General features: G+C 40.0%; 1 protein-coding gene across 1 annotated transcript; it reads left to right on the top strand.

The window, feature by feature from the left end:
- Positions 1–575: 575 nt before the first annotated feature.
- KRT23 (keratin 23) lies at positions 576–11,121 on the top strand. Its single transcript, XM_005030346.6, has 8 exons — positions 576–1,166; positions 4,794–4,876; positions 5,906–6,062; positions 7,642–7,803; positions 7,894–8,019; positions 8,745–8,965; positions 9,896–9,927; positions 10,586–11,121. Exons 1-8 carry the CDS (start codon positions 750–752, stop codon positions 10,687–10,689), a joined length of 1,302 nt encoding a protein of 433 aa, XP_005030403.4. The 5' UTR covers positions 576–749; the 3' UTR covers positions 10,690–11,121.
- Positions 11,122–18,078: the final 6,957 nt, after the last annotated feature.

Genomic DNA, 18,078 nt, shown 5'->3' with positions numbered 1-18,078 from the left:
GCACCTTGAATCATGAAGAAGAATCAGTAGAAAAGACTGCTCGGTATCTAATTCTCGTGTATTTCTATGGGACACAGGCAGCTGAAAGGAATAGCTGAGCCTGACTCACTTTGGACTGGAGTTTAGCTAAATGATAGAGCTTGGTTAACTTCATTAAAGTCTCATGTCTCACACAGGCTGAAGCTGTTTGCTACGCTAATGACAGCTTGATAGGACATGCTGCGTTTCAGGACGCACAGACTGCTATAATTCTAAAGCCTGAGAATTATGACAGAAAAAAAAAAGGTCCTGGGAGACCTGTCCCTGCCCTAGCTCTCCATGTGTTCTGTAATGGTGATATTCTTCCCTTCAAAATGGGAAAATATAATGTATTTGCTGAAGGGTTAGAAAAAAAGTTTGAAGCAGAGCTGATCCAGTTCCACACCTACTGCTTTTAGCCACACCTCACAATTATAATATGAAAAGAGAAGAAAAAAAAAAAAAAGAAAAAAAAAAAAGAAAACAAGCAAAAGGAAAACAATCCGGTATGTGGCTGTGATTCCAAATAATAACAACAGTGTGTGCATGCTCATAAATGCTTCAGAATTGACCAAGAGGAAGCACGTTTCATGATGACACAATCTTGTTGCTGTAGTCATTCATCGAAGGGAACTCCCACAGGAAAAGGCATAAAGCTGCTTAGGGAAGGCTAAGAAGCTGCTCAGTGCTAGTCAGTCAAACATTGGGTTAGATCCATAACTGAGCTAAACATGAGTACCAGCCAAGGCCCTTTTCAATTTTTTTCTGGGTCCCTCAGGGGTAGTTCAGGGTGTGGTTTGGCCCAGCAAGGAACTTCTTACAGACCTTCAGGTGCAGATGGTGGTGCCAGCAGCATACACACCTCTTTCTCCTCTGCCAGACCCCTCTGTCTGGCTGCCGGAGGAGAGGCATCTTGGGGATGCTTCGGCGAGCACCACAGGGAAAGCATCTTCCTGGGTGGGAATGAGAAACAGACCATGCAAAACCTGAATGACCGTTTGGCTGCCTATCTGGACAAGGTCCGCTCCTTAGAAGCAGCTAACGCTCAGCTGGAAAGCTGCATCCTAGAGTGGCACAAGACAAAGTCTCATGGAGAGAGGCATGACTTCAACCAATACGAGCAAAACGTCACTGACATGCAAAGACAGGTAAGTCAGAGCTATACGAACTATGTCATTCTGTGCTCCTTTAAGGAATCTGGGTACTCAGTTATGCTGATGGCTTTCCTTTACAGAAAATTAAGTAAAACATTTTAAATGTTAGAAATAGAAATGAAAGTGGTAGCAGGAGCTGGGCATAAACATTCTTTGCCTCCACAGGGAGCAGAAAGGGGTACAAGAAAGTCTGGAAGGAGACAAAGGGGATTCTGCAAAGACTGATAGTATAAAGAGACTTGTGTGCTGCCAAGTGTTCATTCCTGTACATGAAACTGTGGTTTGAGCAACTATGTCTGGCAGAATTTGATCTTTTTGACTGCACATGTATTCAAGCAAATTAAAAAGCAGGCAAACTGAAGAGACTTCCTTCTTTCATGCACGCTGCCTTTAGACACTCTGTTGCCTTTCGTTTCTTTGATTCTTGTGGCAGCAGACGATGAAACTACAGGAGTTTTGGGTCCTAGGAGTTTATGTAATCAGATGGAAAAATACTTCATTGTAATTAAGGAAATAGCAGTGACAAATTCCTTGTGGATGTTTTCACTATAATTAAAAGCAGAATTTCTGGTTCCCGCCAGTAGTTAATATTAACGTTCAACAGTAACTCTTTCAATCTCCCAAACTCACGTGTCTTCAAATTTAAGCATAATATTAATCTGTATTCATAATGAACATACTTAGCTCTGTAACCATCTCTGTGACTAATCACTGTAATTAACTTTACATAGCCATATGGGGCAAAAAGCAGAGCTATTCCAAATGCGATGCTCTTGTTTTCCCCCTACTTCTTTTAATATGATGACTTGACATTCTCAAAACCCTGAGAATTTTTTTTCTAAAGAGCTTGGAAAAGGTGTTGTCCCACACATTTGCTGACAGAGGTCAGGGACTTAATCAAACTCCTTGCTCACTGCTAAATGTGTTGCCTCCAGGCAGAAGATGAGGCAGTCTGACCACAGGCAATGTGCAAGGAGAGCCAGAATTGTCATCACCTAGTTCTATTTTAAGGATAAAGAAAGGTCATCAGTCTCCAAACCTATCACTTAAGCACTTTTTTTTTTTTTAACTGATCCAGAGATGAATACTTGTTCATCAAGAACATAATGTGTTCGCGTTGATATGGAATTAACAAGTCAGAAAGATTTAGAAAGACGACAGGACTAAAAGCACAATGCAGATTGTAGGAAAGCCCCCCTCCCTTTTGAATAGGTTGTACTTAAAATACTTTTTTTCTAACACCGACTGAAATAGCTACGTGCTGGCTGCAGGCACCGTTAGACTAATGGCCATCGCAGCCAGTTTAATGTGGTGTTTGTACTGGAGAGGAAGGGCTAATAAAGGATTATTTACAGGGGACAATTCCGTGATTAACACAAGATTTTCACTTTCTCTATAAATTATTGCAATTAGCACCATGACTGCCAGTAAAATGAGTGAGAATATAGTATCTAATTATTAACCATAATTAAATTAATTGCCCACAAATTAAAAAGGCGAGACTAATTTAGCACCCAAAGTGAATTTTAGACAAAATTTAGGAACCTATATCCAATAACACAGAAAGTGTGTGATGTCGTGGCTATCTAAACTTCAACGTGTGTAATCACCTGGGTCCTACATTTGGAAGCACACTCTTCCCTGGGTGAATTCACGATGAACATGGCAGGGCAGCAAGTTGCTTTGCTCCAGCCCCACTCCATTTTAGCCCAAAAGTAAAATAGCCTCAGTGCTTCAGGCATTTCTGGCTCCATTTTCACATAGATGCCAGTACAGTCTATGGTCATATTCAAGCATCTGGCCCTGCTAAAAATCCAAACTGATTTACAGAGGATTCAGGGAGGCAGGATCCATGCTGTGGACCAAAAGACATACGGCGTACTGAGGAACAAGCCAGTGCAGGAAGCCTTCCTGAAAAAAAAAACTGTTTTGAAAAGGAATTTGAGTGCATTTTGTATATAATAATGTGTGAGTTCTTAAATAAGACATCTGTAAATTTGTTGACTGGTGTTAGTGATACATCTGTATCCACGATGCATGTAGTGAAGAAATCAGTGTAATTATAAACAGATAAATATCCACATCTGGAACGCGCTGCTAAGAGACATAGCAGCAGTCATACAACAGTTGGCAAAACAGTGATGACTGTAACTCCTCTGTTGGATTCTTTATTCTTTCAGACTGCACAGAGAGTCACAAAGCATCTATACATATATTTCTACGTGTAGCTGTGTTGCATTGTTATGAAATGGCACAAAATCAAAGAACGCAAATGGTGCTTTCTTACGGCCTCTCAGTTATTACCTTCCATAGTAGAATTTACTATTATCTAAGGATCGGTTCAAGAACTGCCTCTTCTCTGACAACAAATTTCAGGCAGCAACACTTTTAGAGTCTTGTTATAGTTCTTTAGCTGGCCTCCACCATGTCCCAGGGCAGTATCTGAGGTGTGCTGCTAATCACTAAGAACGCACAGTTTGTTCTGTCTTAGAGATTAGTTAAAACCTTTCACAGGCACATTCTTTTCTTTTTTTTTTTTTAAGAGAGGTAAACTTTTGACACTTCAAGACAATTTTGTAGTTTCCTGGTGTCTTTGTGATTCATTTAGGTGTGGGAAGTTTTGATAAAAAGTGCTGAGAGCTCTCTAAATAGCTAGAGGTATCTCTGTGGCCATAATTCACCTTGTTTCCATATGTAAGCATCGAGTGGAGGCAGCTGCAATCATGCATCTTTTTCGTTTTTGGTAGGAGAGGATGTGATGTCCCACAATCAGTAGTTCCTCCTAATTATGCATGAGGTTCTAGAGTACTTCCAAAGATTCTGAATGGAGTACTGAGATTTTCATATTCAGATTTACAGCTCAAAAGCTGCCTTACTTTAACAGAGACTTACACGTCTTTTCAGCACACCGAGTACACTAAACGAAGGATGTGGTGCACTTTCTCCTTCACCTTTTGGAGCAGATTTCAACATTCCAAACCAAAATCAGAATGACAAATTAATCACTGTATGCTGCTGGAGGTTTCAGTATAGTGGCAGGTGAATAATTGACTGGATCATGACAACTGGCCGGTGCTGGTCTCAGAATGACAATCCGTACAACTGCAGACTTAAGCACAAGAGGGGTCCTGTCCTGCTCGTGAGTTGCTTCTATCATCATCATTACACCTCTGTATCTCAGCACTGATTCAGCAAGGTGTTTATGCACATGCTTATTTTTGAGCATATGATTAATGCCAGCATTTTAACTGCACTCGGACAGAACTTAACGTTGAGGAAGACAGTGAAATTATTCTGTAATATGCCATGAGATTTGTGTACTGTTATCCATATCCTTTGCCTGCCCACACATAGTATGATTCCTACTGCTTCATAGCCAAGAAAGACAAAGTAAAATAAAAAAATAAAAAATAATAATTAAAAAAAAAAGAGTAAGATTATGGACAAAAATAGCAGAAACACCTAAGTGACTCAGGAAATTAAGTTTCTTTATCTATACTCCTTAAAACAGGACTTTCGTTTTTCTTTCATACAAGCAGCAGGGAATCTTAAACAGCACAGGTTATTCATTGTCACCATATGTATGGCAACACCGAGTCTGTTGGATTCTCTGTTTTGCAGATTGAGGATGGCAAGATCACCAACGCCAGCATCCTTTTACAAATTGATAATGCTAACATGGCATCTGAAGACTTCAGGCTCAAGTAAGCTCTTTTTTGGTTTCCTAATTAAGTATGAAAGAGAATTAAGCAACATATTTCTTTTTCTTGAAAATGCAGTCTGATGCCGATTTTACTTTAGCTTTCTGGTGATACTGAATAAATAAAACCAATGTGGAACACAAAATATTTTTTTTTAAAAAAGGATAAAAAAAAAGGATGTAAAACACAGAAATGATTGCTGAACAACCTTGAGTCACCCTGTTTATGATACTTAGTTCAGGTCCTGAAGAGCAGGTTTTACAGCAGACACTTGATACTTGTGACAAAAGGCATTTAAAACCATCATCTGGGAGTACAAATTAACCCTTCTCTGCACCCTACGCTTCCTTAATCCAGCCCAAATCTACTTCCTGCAGTTATCACTTCTTCCATCCAGCTCCACAAGAAATACCTGTCCCTCAGCATCTTCTGCTTTGGGTTCTCAGTAGTTTTGCCACAGTAAATGGGCCACTGCTTCCCCGGTTACCAGAGCACACTTTAATTGTTCAGGACATTGCTGAAAGAGTTTTCAGACCATCTAAAAAGCCCAAATGCTTGGACTGAGATCTTCCAGGTAGATCTTTGCCCAGGAAAGGAATTTACATTTCTGTAAATCAGGCTTCTTAGGAATCATGAAGATCTCATCTTATTTTTAATAGATGTGATCAGTTATTGAAAATCTCACAGCTTTTGATAGTATTGTAATAAATCTGCAGAATTGGAGCACTCCGTTCCTAAAGCTTTCATAACTCGGTGAATGATAAAAAGGAAAAATAAAAGAAAAATAACTAGTTTATACCATAGAGGAGCTGTGACAAGGAAAAAAAATACAATAATAATAATGGAACACATCCACATTTTTAGACTATTCATGAATTTATCAAAGAATGTATTTTACAAACAGAATCTGTTTCCTTGGGTTTTTGTTCCCTACATAGAGGACTTAAGGAAGTCTACTTCTCTGTGGTACTGCTTATACACGAGGCAGTTTGTTCTCACTAAGCAGGCTTTCTCTGCTCCTTCCCCATAAAGGTACGAAGCCGAGAAGACTCGCAGGCAGGGAGTGCAGTGTGATGTTGAGAACCTGCGTAAGGAGCTCGACGGCCTGACTATTGTTACAACAGATCTGGAAATGGAAATCGAAGGCTTGCGAGAAGAGCACATCCTCAGGAGGAAAGACCATGAGGAGGTAGAAAAAGTTACACTATCACACAAATCTTTGCTACTGTGTAATTAACTTTGAGTAAGATCCACAATCTATAAATGGGATTGATGATTCAGAACCCAACCATGTTTCTGACAGAGCCAACGAGAGTCGGATGAGGCACGAAGTTTGTGTGCTACTTTACCAATTAAATCAGGATTTCAGGAAGGATAACAGATTGCTGTATTTTCTCCCAGGCTCTTTTCTGGTTAGCTACTCGTTTGTCGCACACAGCTAATAATAAGTTACGTATTTGACAGAAATGTTCTCAGAAATACCTAGATCTACGTACACAGAGATTCGGATAAACAGGAAGCGTTTCTGGTTGCTGTGGAGTTTTTCAGACCGCAGCCTTTCCCCTCACCTCAGGATATATCATTTCACAGGCACGGAGTACCTGAGATGGAAGGGACCTCTCAGGGTCACCTTGTCCAACCCTCCGGCTCAGGCAGGGTCCCCTAGAGCAGGCTGACCCGAACTAAACAGATCTTGAATTCACAAAGGATCAAAACTGAAAAGAAGGGTTAGCGAAGCCACATGAGACTACTTATTCTTGTAAAACTCTAAGCATAATTAATTAGATAACACTCAATCCCTGTCAAAAAATGTGCTGCTGTCTTAATTCAGAGCTACACCAGAGTAGTCTCTGTTATTCCATTTCATGTAATAGCACTGTGGGACAACATGCTGCTTTCACTTTGCTTGATCTGGTGTTGTTTTCAGTTAATATCTAATACAGAAAAAACACCCTACACACTACCTGTGGATAAAGCAGAACAGAAACACAAGGGTTACACAGCAGCAGGTGAAACTTTCTTTGGCTGGTCCCCTTACGGCCCAGGATACGAACTAAACAGCTGTCATAAAACAGCTTTGGGAATCAAGGCAACCAACAGAGACATCAGCATGTCCAGCTGATCTACATTGCAGAGGCCATGATGTCATGCCCAAAATGCTGCTTTGCCTGGACGCTTTTGAAAATGGTACCTAGCACATAAGGTTGTGCTACACCAAAAGGAATGTTACCGTACCTGCTCGACTTGTCCTGTAATTATGTTGTTTACACAGTAATTATATGTTTTAATCCAATTATTCCTTTAACAATTACATAGAACTTTTATATTACTCTCCTGTAAACTTCGTTATAGTTCCATAAATATTAACATACGGGGTAAGAAAGATGAAATTACTGTTAGATTTTCATGAAAAGTTCTAGGCTCATAACAGATAAATAAACTAAAAATCTCAGTGCTTTATTAAATATATATCTTCCAGAAATATTATTTGAAAAGATCTTCTGCAATGATTTTACTGTGCTCTCTAGCACAGATCTGCCATGGAAGCAGGTATCAGTCACTGGTTTAAGTCATGTCGCAGTATGATACATGTGTACATTTTCAAAATAGTGTTAACTAATCTGTATAACAAGCTATTATAATGAAAAAAATATTGTGAGTATTTTGAGAGAATGGAACTAAGGAAAACAAGCCAGGGACAAAAACTGTTTCCCTTTTCATGAACAAGTTTCAGAGCTTGAGTTTGTTTCATCTGCTGATATCAACAGGATATGGAAGCAAATCGCTCATCACAGGACTTCAAAGTCAACGTCAAAGTAAATGCACCACCTCCTGAAGACCTAGCCAAGATTCTAGCAGAAATAAGACAAGATTATGAAGCCATAATTGAAAAGAATCGTCAAAGCCTCGACAGTTGGTACAAAGAACTGGTAACAGCTCTTTCCTGTTCATTTCAAAGATCCCTGGTGCTGTACCTGACTGCCAAAATCAGTAAACTTTTCTCTTGTTTTGCTCCGCAGAGCTCAGCTGTGTCTCTGGCAGCAGCCCCTAATCCAGAACAGATACAGAGCAGTGAGAACGAGATCAAGGATCTAACCCGTACTTTACAGTCCCTGGACATCGAGCTGCAGGCACAGATGAGTAAGGTATCTACTGCAGACATCTCTGGCTGGCCACTGTTACATCATGAATTCATAGGACCTGCCTTGGACCAATTCTTTGCTTAAATTATGCCTAGTGTAATTTTCGTGTAGTTATTAAAGTATACATGAAATTGGAATTTGGACCATACTTGATTTTGCCAGAATATTTAACATAGATTCAGCAACCATTTCCAGGATGTAAAAATTGTCTCACTTTACAACAATATATGGGGAGAAGAAAAAGAAAATACAGGAGAGCTGACTCCATGATCTAAAAAGAAGACAGATAATATAAATTTCATATTTACAACCCCTGTTATAACACGTGAAATATCTGAACTGTGAAAAATACTGATGGGGAACCTTAAAGCTATTTCTTCAGCTTTTGTAGAGGTGAAAGCTCACATATCCACATCTTTGAGGTTTTGAAGCAATCCTGTACAGCAAAAGCAGGAACTGACAAAAAAGTCAGCAGTTACAGGAGCAACAGCTTTTGAGAATAAGCATTATGGCAGGGACAAATTGCTCAGTTTTTGCCTTTCATTATGCACACACAACACAGCTTCATGATTCTGCTGATTTCACGTGAATAGACACTCAAGTGGCTAAGTGCTTAAATGACCACAACCTAAGTTTTGTAATCATCTGGCCAGAGACCAAATTTGCTGGTATTTCTGCATTATACCTGCTACATAAATAATAATCATAGAATTGTTATCTGCTGTCAGAAACACATGCTGGAAGACACCTTGGCTGACACCCGGAATTACTATGCTGTTGCACTTCAAAACATGCAGCAGATCATCTCCAAATGTGAGGAAGAGCTAAGCCAGCTTCGTCATGACATCAAGCAGCAAAATAACCAATATAAAGTTCTTCTTGGGATTAAAACACGCCTGGAGAAGGAAATTTCCACTTACCGTCTGCTGCTGGAAGGGAATGTAGACGGGTAAGGCAAAGCTGCCCTGACTGGAATAGATGAGAAGAGAGTTCTTGTTTTCAGCTTATTTATTTGTTTGTTTACATTTAATCAAAGCTTGTGAGTTCCATGCTATGTGAAGGGCTGGTATTTTAATTTGATGGATCATAATACAAAGCTTCAGCCATTTAATATAAGGAGAAACTTCAATCTATGTAGTCTAGATTACCTAAATTAATATAACGATATATTTTTAAAAATAATTTCTACATTCCCACAGCACGTCTATCTCTGCTGAGGAAAAAAATGTCAATTTCAGTAAAACTCATAGTCATTTCCAATCTTCAAGCCAAGTTCTAGATCAAAATGAAGCCCAGAGTGAAGTGCAAAATGAAGTGCAGCTGAGTTCTGCTCAGCCACCCGCAGCTGCAAGTACCAGCACACAAACCCACACAGCGTGCCCCCGTGCTGAGGGGCTGCTGGGTTTCCCTATCTTTTTTTTCTTTTTTTTCTGAATCTCTGCATTCAGAAATCTCTGGCCCTCTCTATTCTTTGTTCTCCCACCTGATAGACAGAGCATGGCTTATTTACACAAAATAGAAAAAGGAAGGTTAGCAATAACTGAGCACCTCTGGAGGCAGGGCAGTGGGGCACCAATTCCAGGGCTGGGCATCAGGAACCAGGCTGGGACCTGAGCAGCTCAGGGCGTACGAGGAGCGATGTGCCCGTCCTTAACAGAAGTGATACTCAGTGCACAAGGGGACAGCTTCAGCTGAGGGCATCTGCACCTACGACTAATGAAAAATTCGTATACTACAAAGAGTCCCTTCTTAATTTCTTTGTTTTCATCTCTTTTCATATTGGTATGAGGCCTCCTTAGAATCAGTGAGTTGAAGGGGATGAATAAGTTCTTGAGATGAGTATATTCATTACTTTGTCTCTGTTTCATTTTCTTTACAGGAAAACAAAAAAATCTGAATCGAAAGCTAAAGGTAAAAGTCCCTCATTTTGTTCTCTATAGTAGCTTTTAATTATTGTCATTTCCAATCAAATTTTACTCAGAATAATTTTCATCTTAAGGAGCTATGAAAGGTTTGCATTGCAATTAATTCTCATGTAGGCCACATTTGAGAATAATTTCAGTGATTCACCTGCAAAGGACTGCACTTCAGAGCACATTCTGCTGCGTCTGCCTGCTCACGGGCTGCTCTTCACACTGACCTCTGCCAGTGAAGCACCCTGTCCAGAGCTCAGACTCAAGCCTAAAGCTTTCATGGTATATGAGGAGGCAAAGAGACTCCATTTGGTGACTAAAACAGTCTTAGGGCTTGAGAGCAAACAAAATCTGCATGTCTGGAAACTCATATTCTGGTATGAGCATGACCTACAGACATGCAGGTTAATTTGCTCTGAAGTTAGATTTGCATTGGCTGGGATGCAGCTTTATTATTCATTTGCCCTGACCTGGACAAGGCCCAGGGTGACTTTGTTAACATTTCACAAAGAGCAGTAAGTATTGACTTAAAGGGAAACATGTAAAGATAAATCAGTTGAAGAAGCAGCTGGTAAATTACTGTAAATGAAGTTTTTCCCTGCATCATCTCTTCTCAGCATTGCTTCTTGTATAATTAGCCTTTCATTTTCTTTCAGAATATGCCGGGCTGACCAATCGAAAGATCAAAGCAATTGTCCACGACAGTGTGAACGGGCAGGTGGTATCCTCCACCGTCAACGAGATCCACCAGCAAGCATGAAGCAAGAAGTCCTGCCAGCTCCTGGCTCCCCCGGCAGGCTAACAAGCAGCCTCTGGGAACTCCCCTGCACAGCTCGTGCTCTGCGTTGGTCTCGGTGTGTGTGAAAAGGGGATGCTGTAGTGAGCTCACTCCTAAACTGATCTGCAGCCTAACGCTGAAAAGCGCCACACAGAGCTAGGTAGAACTGATATGCTAAAGGGCTTGTAGTCATCACAACGCTGAAGACAAACTACTCAATGGAAATGACTGTCTGAGTTGGTAATATATGTATTATGCACATCTCACCGGGGCATGAATCTCCATCTGTGGTTCAGTTATTGCTCTGCAAATTAATTATAATTTAACGTGAATAATCTCTAAACTTTTCTCCCGGTCTTATGTCTCTTATCATATACCTCACTGCTGCCAATAAATCCTTTTCCATTACTTGTATTGGTCGTTGGTATTTCTGATTTTACTTTTTCTTAAGTACGCACCAGCCCCTGGCAGTGCTATTGACGCAGGTCCAAGGGGCTGCAAAAGCCTCATTGTTTCAGCGAGTATGAAAGTGGAAGGACACAAATAAGAACAAAAGCCATGACGCAAGCTACAGGTGGTATTTATATAAGCAAAGCTATCAGACTTCCTTACATAAAACTTTTGGTTTGCACCATTTAAAACAGGGTTATCAGCAGTACTGTTGTAAAGTGCACTTTACTAAAATATTCATCCTGGAAACAATCATTTATTCTTCAGCTTTAGAGAAATTTTCTTCAACTATCTTGACACGTTTTCTTTCAGACTGTAAGTACTTTTCCAGCCACTCTCATACATTCCCAGTGACCTATTTAATTCAAAACACCATTTCAGCAATTTGCTTTCATATTAATGCTCCTTGGTTTTGTTGACGGGTTCTGCAGTCAGGACAGACTGGTAGATGCAGTGCATACTGTGCTGCCAGTGCTGGAAGGGGACAGGCCCGTGTTCTTTAGCCAAACCCACTCTTCCCCTTTCTCACGTCAGCCCAGTCAACAACACAACAGGAGACCCTAACAGCAATATGAAGATTTCCAGAGATACACAACACTGAAAACTAAGGAAGAAAAAAACCCCACAGTATTATTAGGACTGTTTAGACAATGGAGGCTGGAGAGCAGAACTAGGAGAGCCAAAATGGAGCACCAAGAGTGTCTGTTCAGATTTGCATTCCAAAGTCTGCATATAAAACAGTATGTTCTGGGCAGTCTTATATTCAAGAGTGAAATTGCCATTGTACTCTTTCATACCTACTCATAAGGGACCTTCATAAAGAATTCTTGCTACCAGCTTTGCTTTGAAACAAGGTTCACAAAAGAAAGTGAAAATTTCAAAGAAAATGCAGATTTAAAATAAACAAAGTCCATCTCTACAACACAAAGCACTCTTACTGGCATGTTAAGACCAGTTCACGATCCCCCCCTTGTCCCTCCTTCCCCCACTCTCCACCCTTGTTGCACAAAGAGATCCCGAAAGCATTGAATGGATTACCTAATGGTTTCTTTAAATTGGGTAAAACTTGTAATACAGGACTGGTAACTCTTGGCTAATTAACAATGTCCTTCCTTATGGCTTACCAGATCCAACAAGCCAGACCTGGTGTTTGTAGCATCTGGACAAAATGTGCCTAGGTCTTCTTGTATGATTTTCTGTGCTATTTAGAGATACATTTAGTTATCAAATGTACAGAGCCGATCGGCATTGCTGTGATACAAATAATTATAAAACTTCTAAGTGGTTCCTTACTTCTAAATCAAAGCAAAGGATCTGTCCTGCACTAGGTTTTGATTGTGCTAAACTACAAGCAATGAAGAAAGAAAACTCAGTAATTGCAGGCTTTTACAGAACAAGCCTGTTTTTATTTCACATTCTCGTGCAGTGCGTTGGCTTTGCTCTGCCCGAGCATCCTCCCATGCAGAAGCGAGAGATGCACTCCCTGCACGCCTGTGCTATGCTCAGCTGTGGTGCAAACAGCACTGGCAGAGGTGTAAAGCACAATTCCCCTTCCACCCCACTGCTCTGAAGATGTTAACCTTCTCTTGCAGCTGTGTCATTGCAGCCTGTAATGGTCAGAGCGGTGTGGCTCACTACGCTGGCCTCACAGATCATGCAGTTTACCAACATCATCACACAGCGGTGGCTCTAATACCTCCATTCAGACTGCTTTTAATAATTTAAGTAAACCAATTAGTCCTGAAACATATAAATATTAGTCACACTACACTCAGTTTTCTAAATGAAGGCAGGTATTTAACGACAAAAAATGCTTATTCTGGGCATTTCTCCTGTCTTCAGAACGCTGCGTTTCACTGCAGATTTCTTGTTGTTGGACAAGTAATGAACGATATTGTGTCACTGGCCACGTGCTGCCCTGTATCTGGTGGTTATCCATCATTTCTGAATTTTGGTTCTGTGCCCTGAATAATAACTAATGATTCTAATATCCACCTCTTACATGCACTGTTCACATTCTCACAACACAGAGAGATGAAGTTAGGGCGATAATGAGCGGGATAGTATTATCATTCCCATTTTATTGCTTGAGAAATTGGAAAAAGAGATGACACAAATTGCTCAAGGCTGCAAAGAAAGTCACTGATAGCGACTAAATTAGAATTCATCACTTCACAGCTTCTACTTAGCTCAGCTATTAGATAATTTGACTTCCGCAAAGAGCCACTCTCGGTTCCAGCAATCCCTTCAGTACCTGATCACGCTGGAGAGATAATCTGACTGTTTTGTTTCAAGGGTGCACTGCTGGTCAAGACCCTGCACCTAATTTGATCACGTTCTTCAATTTACATGAGTCAGTAGCGCTACTAAAATTAGTCATGTAAAAAACATTATGACAGTGTGGGTTTGCTGATTTTGTGGTATTTGGGACATTCTAAAAATGAGACGCCGTATGTGCCTCTTGCTCTAAGTCTCACATCAGTGTCCTAAAGGAAAGGAAATCCTCACGAGTGTGGTTCTGTATGACTTTATTTTATTATTTTAAATTATTTTGTCATTTTATTGTACTTAAACTGTTTGAACAGTCTGCTAGCTGCAGTTTCTCAGTATTCGACATCCACAGAAGTGCTGTTTCAGTGTCAAGGAAGCGACTGACCCAGGCCCAAAGGAAACTGCAATTTTTTTGATTTGAAGTATCGTAAAAAATACCACACTCAAAATGAATGTCCACAGATAATATTCCATAGATGGAAGAGGAGAGCAGAAAAATATCATTGGGAGATAATGTCATTTCTAAGTCTTAGTGAATGATGTAACAAAACTTCTGCAAACTGACAAGACAGAGGAACTTAGAGTCTATAAAAGGAGGCTGAAACCATCAGCATTCTCAAAACACTTCTTGTAGTTTCACCTGCCATTTAAGGAAGTCCTGCACTAAATAATCCTCCAACGTGATTTATAACAGACTTGAATGCACTCCAGAAGGTGTTATGAGTCACAGCTCATTTCACTTGTAGAAATGTTAAAACTTATTAAGGTGTATTACAATATGCAGCTTTGGTAAGTGAATTGTTGATCCTCTGGAAGAAGTTTGCAATGAGGTAATGCAGTAATGGTTTGTGCTATTAATCACACATTCTTTCTGGTGATGTGGCCACACATTGGCAGGTTTGTTTCTTATTTATGAGCGAGAAACTTCTCTCGAATGCAAAATTTTGCTTTGTACCTGCCTTGTTAATACAGATGGAAAATTAAGCCAGTCATTTCAGTAAGAGAAGAAAACAAAATCTAGCATTTACAACACTGCTAAAAACACTGTTTGCATACTGTTATTGAAGCACAGAGAATAGGTGGAAGAGCCAGTAAAGCATTTCACAATGTCCACACCCTGACCTATAAAGGTGTCTAAAGTTTTGCTGTGAGATGCCTGTTCCTGTGTATGAATCACGTAGAAAAAGGAAGAATCTATGAACAGGAAAGCAAATAAAGAATAATGCTGGAGAGGCTTGCACCCCCTGCCCTCCACACTTCCTGTACTATAAAGCAAAAGCATCTTAATTACCAACTCTAATGCGCACTTGGCTTCGTGAAATCAGAACTAATCTGGGGCCTGTTTTACTACATACTGCTTCCTCTTCATTCCTTCCTCAGTATAGTTCGGCGTTTCTTTCCAAGTTACGTTTTAAAGATATCTTTAATTGTATAACTATACTGAAATGAGCTATTTGAGCCATACATCTAAGGGTTGGCATAAAGGAATTGTTTGCAAAAAAAAAAACCCACATATTAAACACAAGTATCAATATGTTACAACTGTATTTTAGACTGTCCTTATGACAGAAATTTAGAGCTGACGAAGTACTAGACATGACCTCATGGTGAAACAGGTGCATGGCTGCTTCTTCTAGACATATTAAATTGCCTTTTGAATGTCTGAATATGCATCAGAAGCTTAAAGGCATAAAATCATAACATCAGCTGTGGTAAAGACGCTTTCAATAACTATCTAGACTTCAGGGGTAAATTTTTCTGCAGTGCAACGTCCTAAGGACAAGTCAAAAGGATTTAATTTGATAGGCTGTTATTAGGCTCTAATGAAAGCAACGAAAAGGAGGAATATAATTTAATTAAAGAAAACTTAATTTAATTTAGAGGAATAATTATTTGCAGCAGGCAGGGAAAAGAAGAAAGAAACAAGCCGACAAGTAGCTGACAAACTGTACAGTACTTCTTTAGTACTGATAGTTCCAGAGAAAAAGTACCCATTTTGGCTCAAATCTACACCTCCTGAATCATGCATGCAAGAAACTAAAGCATAAAAGGCACAACTAAACTGGAAGCAACTCTTAGCAGAGCAATTTCAAAGCAGGAAATATGTAAATGCTCTTAGAAGTAGACAGAAAACTGTGATTTTAAAGTTACCAGTGCAGGAAAAAACACCACCACTTCTCTCCTTCCTTATTATAGAGACAAACAATAATTTTTTAAGCCATTTCAGTGTCCAAGCTCCATTTCTTTGTTAGTCTTGCCACAGAACAGTTTCAGAGCGGTTACCTTTTTGTGAATTATATGTTCCACTGGAAATAACATTGCTACAAAAACATAAAAACAGAAACAAACAGACAAACAAAAACCCAAAGGAACAACGAAAAAATCCTTTAATGTCTAGAGCTTTCAGCTCTCTAAAAATTAAGATATTCGAGTATCAGTCATGAAGAAAGGGGCAGCATTCAGAGGGGTAATGAACACGCCTATCACCACAAATTCAGCTTTTGGGATTTAGAAAGATAGATAATCCTCGTTGCCATTGCTTACAAGCTCCCTGCCGTACACAACGCTAAACTCTTTGTAATTACAGCTTGTGGCTGTGAAGATAAACACAGCTTCACACATTTGGCCGCAAGAGCTATGCAAAACATTTTTCTTCTGGACATAGGAACAGAAAAGTGGGTAGTATGTGAACTTTTGTTATGTAATACACCACTTGCATTAACCGTGCTCAGCTTCCAGCACGGCTTCTCCAGCTGTAGCAAAAACTGCACAGCCTCGCACACGCAGCTCTTTTCAGAAGGCGTGTGGTGGCCTCTAGTGACAGCCAGCTATACACGCATTGCACCTCTGCTCCAAATGGCACGAAAATGGGACTGCTACGCCTACGGTATGACAGCAATCTGCGCCTTCTGTGCGATGCTTAAGGCTAATGAGGCATTTTTAACTGGGCATTTCTGTTGAAATATTTGTGTATTGCACATTCCTGAAATGACAAGGACTGCTTTCTTAAAAAAAAGCTAGGGAAAAATTCTACACAAATGTGAATGCATGCGATGCAGTGTGTTCATACACGGCTTTTATGGTGTACTATCAGTGTGTGCATATATTTGCACAGGGCCACGAAAATGGTATTTGCTTACTGAATCATTCAGATAGGTTTGAGGTAGTCCTGTGTGGAGCCAGGAGTTGGACTCAGGGAGTGTTGTGGGGTTCTTCCAAGTCGGGATATTTCATGATCTGTGATCTCGGAATATCTGCTCATGGTTACTGAACTGTTCCAGCTTTATGCTAGCTGTAAATGGTTTGATATGACTGTATACAAACCACACATTCATGTTCACAGATGTTCAGCAAATATTGCTATTGGCTGTTGCCACACCTAGGAAAAATGCAAAATTCACCGGCTTACTGCTTTTCTCAGTCCACCGTTGCACATGATTTTTACAAGGGAAAAATTCCTGCTGGTAGACTTTTAGATTATATTAGAACTGATATTCATGATACTTTTAGGGGAGAAAAAGAAGAGAAGGCTCATTTGTATGGCCTGGAGCTGTTTTCCTTGGCACTGAAATCTGATTCTGCTCGAGGAGAGCAGCTAAGACAGGAAAGGCAGCTCCCGACTTTCATTTGCAACCTGTGGTTAGGGAAGGATGTATCCTACACACTGCCGTGCGCACCACTCCGAGATCTGGAGCACTTCTACAAGTATCATACAATTTAAAGGGATGTTTTAAATTTACCTCTGCTCAAAAGCTCACCACAGAAAATAATAAGGTGAGGTGTTTTGACGATTAGGATATTTTAACTGGACAAAAGATAAAAAGAAGAGGGAAATAAGGAAAAACTATATATGTGAGGAAGACAGTGTAAGATCTTGGGCTGCAGATGTTCAGGGCTTATGTGCAGCCGGTTAATTAGTGACATCACCTGGTCCTTGCTCTCATCTGATTTGGTTACGGTGCTTTTGGAGCTTGTCCAAGCTCCATCCACTCGTTCTGTGGGAAAACCTCTATTCTTTCAAAAGACTAAGCAATGACAATAGTGAGAAATCTTTTTTTCTTCCCATGAACTTTAGTCAGACCCATACATTTCCCATTTAGTGGCTCCCAGATAAAAGAGACCAGCATGGGACATATCCTAATAACAGGTGCAAAGGAAAATTTCCTGCAGACTGCAGGGATTATTGCTCCCTGTAACTTCAGCGATCAGGGAAATCACGCTTTCTCAATCTATATTGCTACACAGTGCTCCTGGATCGCAGTCTGCAAAACACAAAACACCTCTGTTTACTGTTTGCGTTCTAGGGTGCAGCATTTGCATTAACAAATGGTGCAAATATACATTCAGGGTGGAGAATTGTCCTAAGAACTTTTTCAGTCTTTCAGGAAAAAATAAAAAGAAAGAATTTAAAATCTGCTATTGGTTCATATCTACATAAGAAAATTATTTATTTTTTTGCCCCGAAAGCTCATGTTACATGGTTTCCTTTGTTGTAAACTGGATGACATAAATCAGGAAGCAATGTCTTCTCATAAGTAGGCTACAAAGAGGAGAAGGGGAAATTCTCAGTCACAGAAATACTGAATAGTGGAATATGGCCAGAATATTGAACATGGAATTCCTCTTCCTTGAATGCACTTTGTACAGTGG

The sequence above is a fragment of the Anas platyrhynchos genome, chromosome 28, assembly GCF_047663525.1.
Source record: "Anas platyrhynchos isolate ZD024472 breed Pekin duck chromosome 28, IASCAAS_PekinDuck_T2T, whole genome shotgun sequence".
NCBI lineage: Eukaryota > Metazoa > Chordata > Aves > Anseriformes > Anatidae > Anas > Anas platyrhynchos.
This window is presented reverse-complemented; position numbering and strand designations above follow the sequence as displayed.

Excerpts from the sequence above, each read along its gene's own strand:
- KRT23 (XM_005030346.6), top strand. The coding sequence starts at position 750 with ATGAGTACCAGCCAAGGCCCTTTTCAATTTTTTTCTGGGTCCCTCAGG. Across the intron at positions 1,167-4,793 it reads TCACTGACATGCAAAGACAG|ATTGAGGATGGCAAGATCAC; the intron begins GTAAGTCAGAGC and ends TCTGTTTTGCAG. Across the intron at positions 9,928-10,585 it reads ATCTGAATCGAAAGCTAAAG|AATATGCCGGGCTGACCAAT; the intron begins GTAAAAGTCCCT and ends ATTTTCTTTCAG.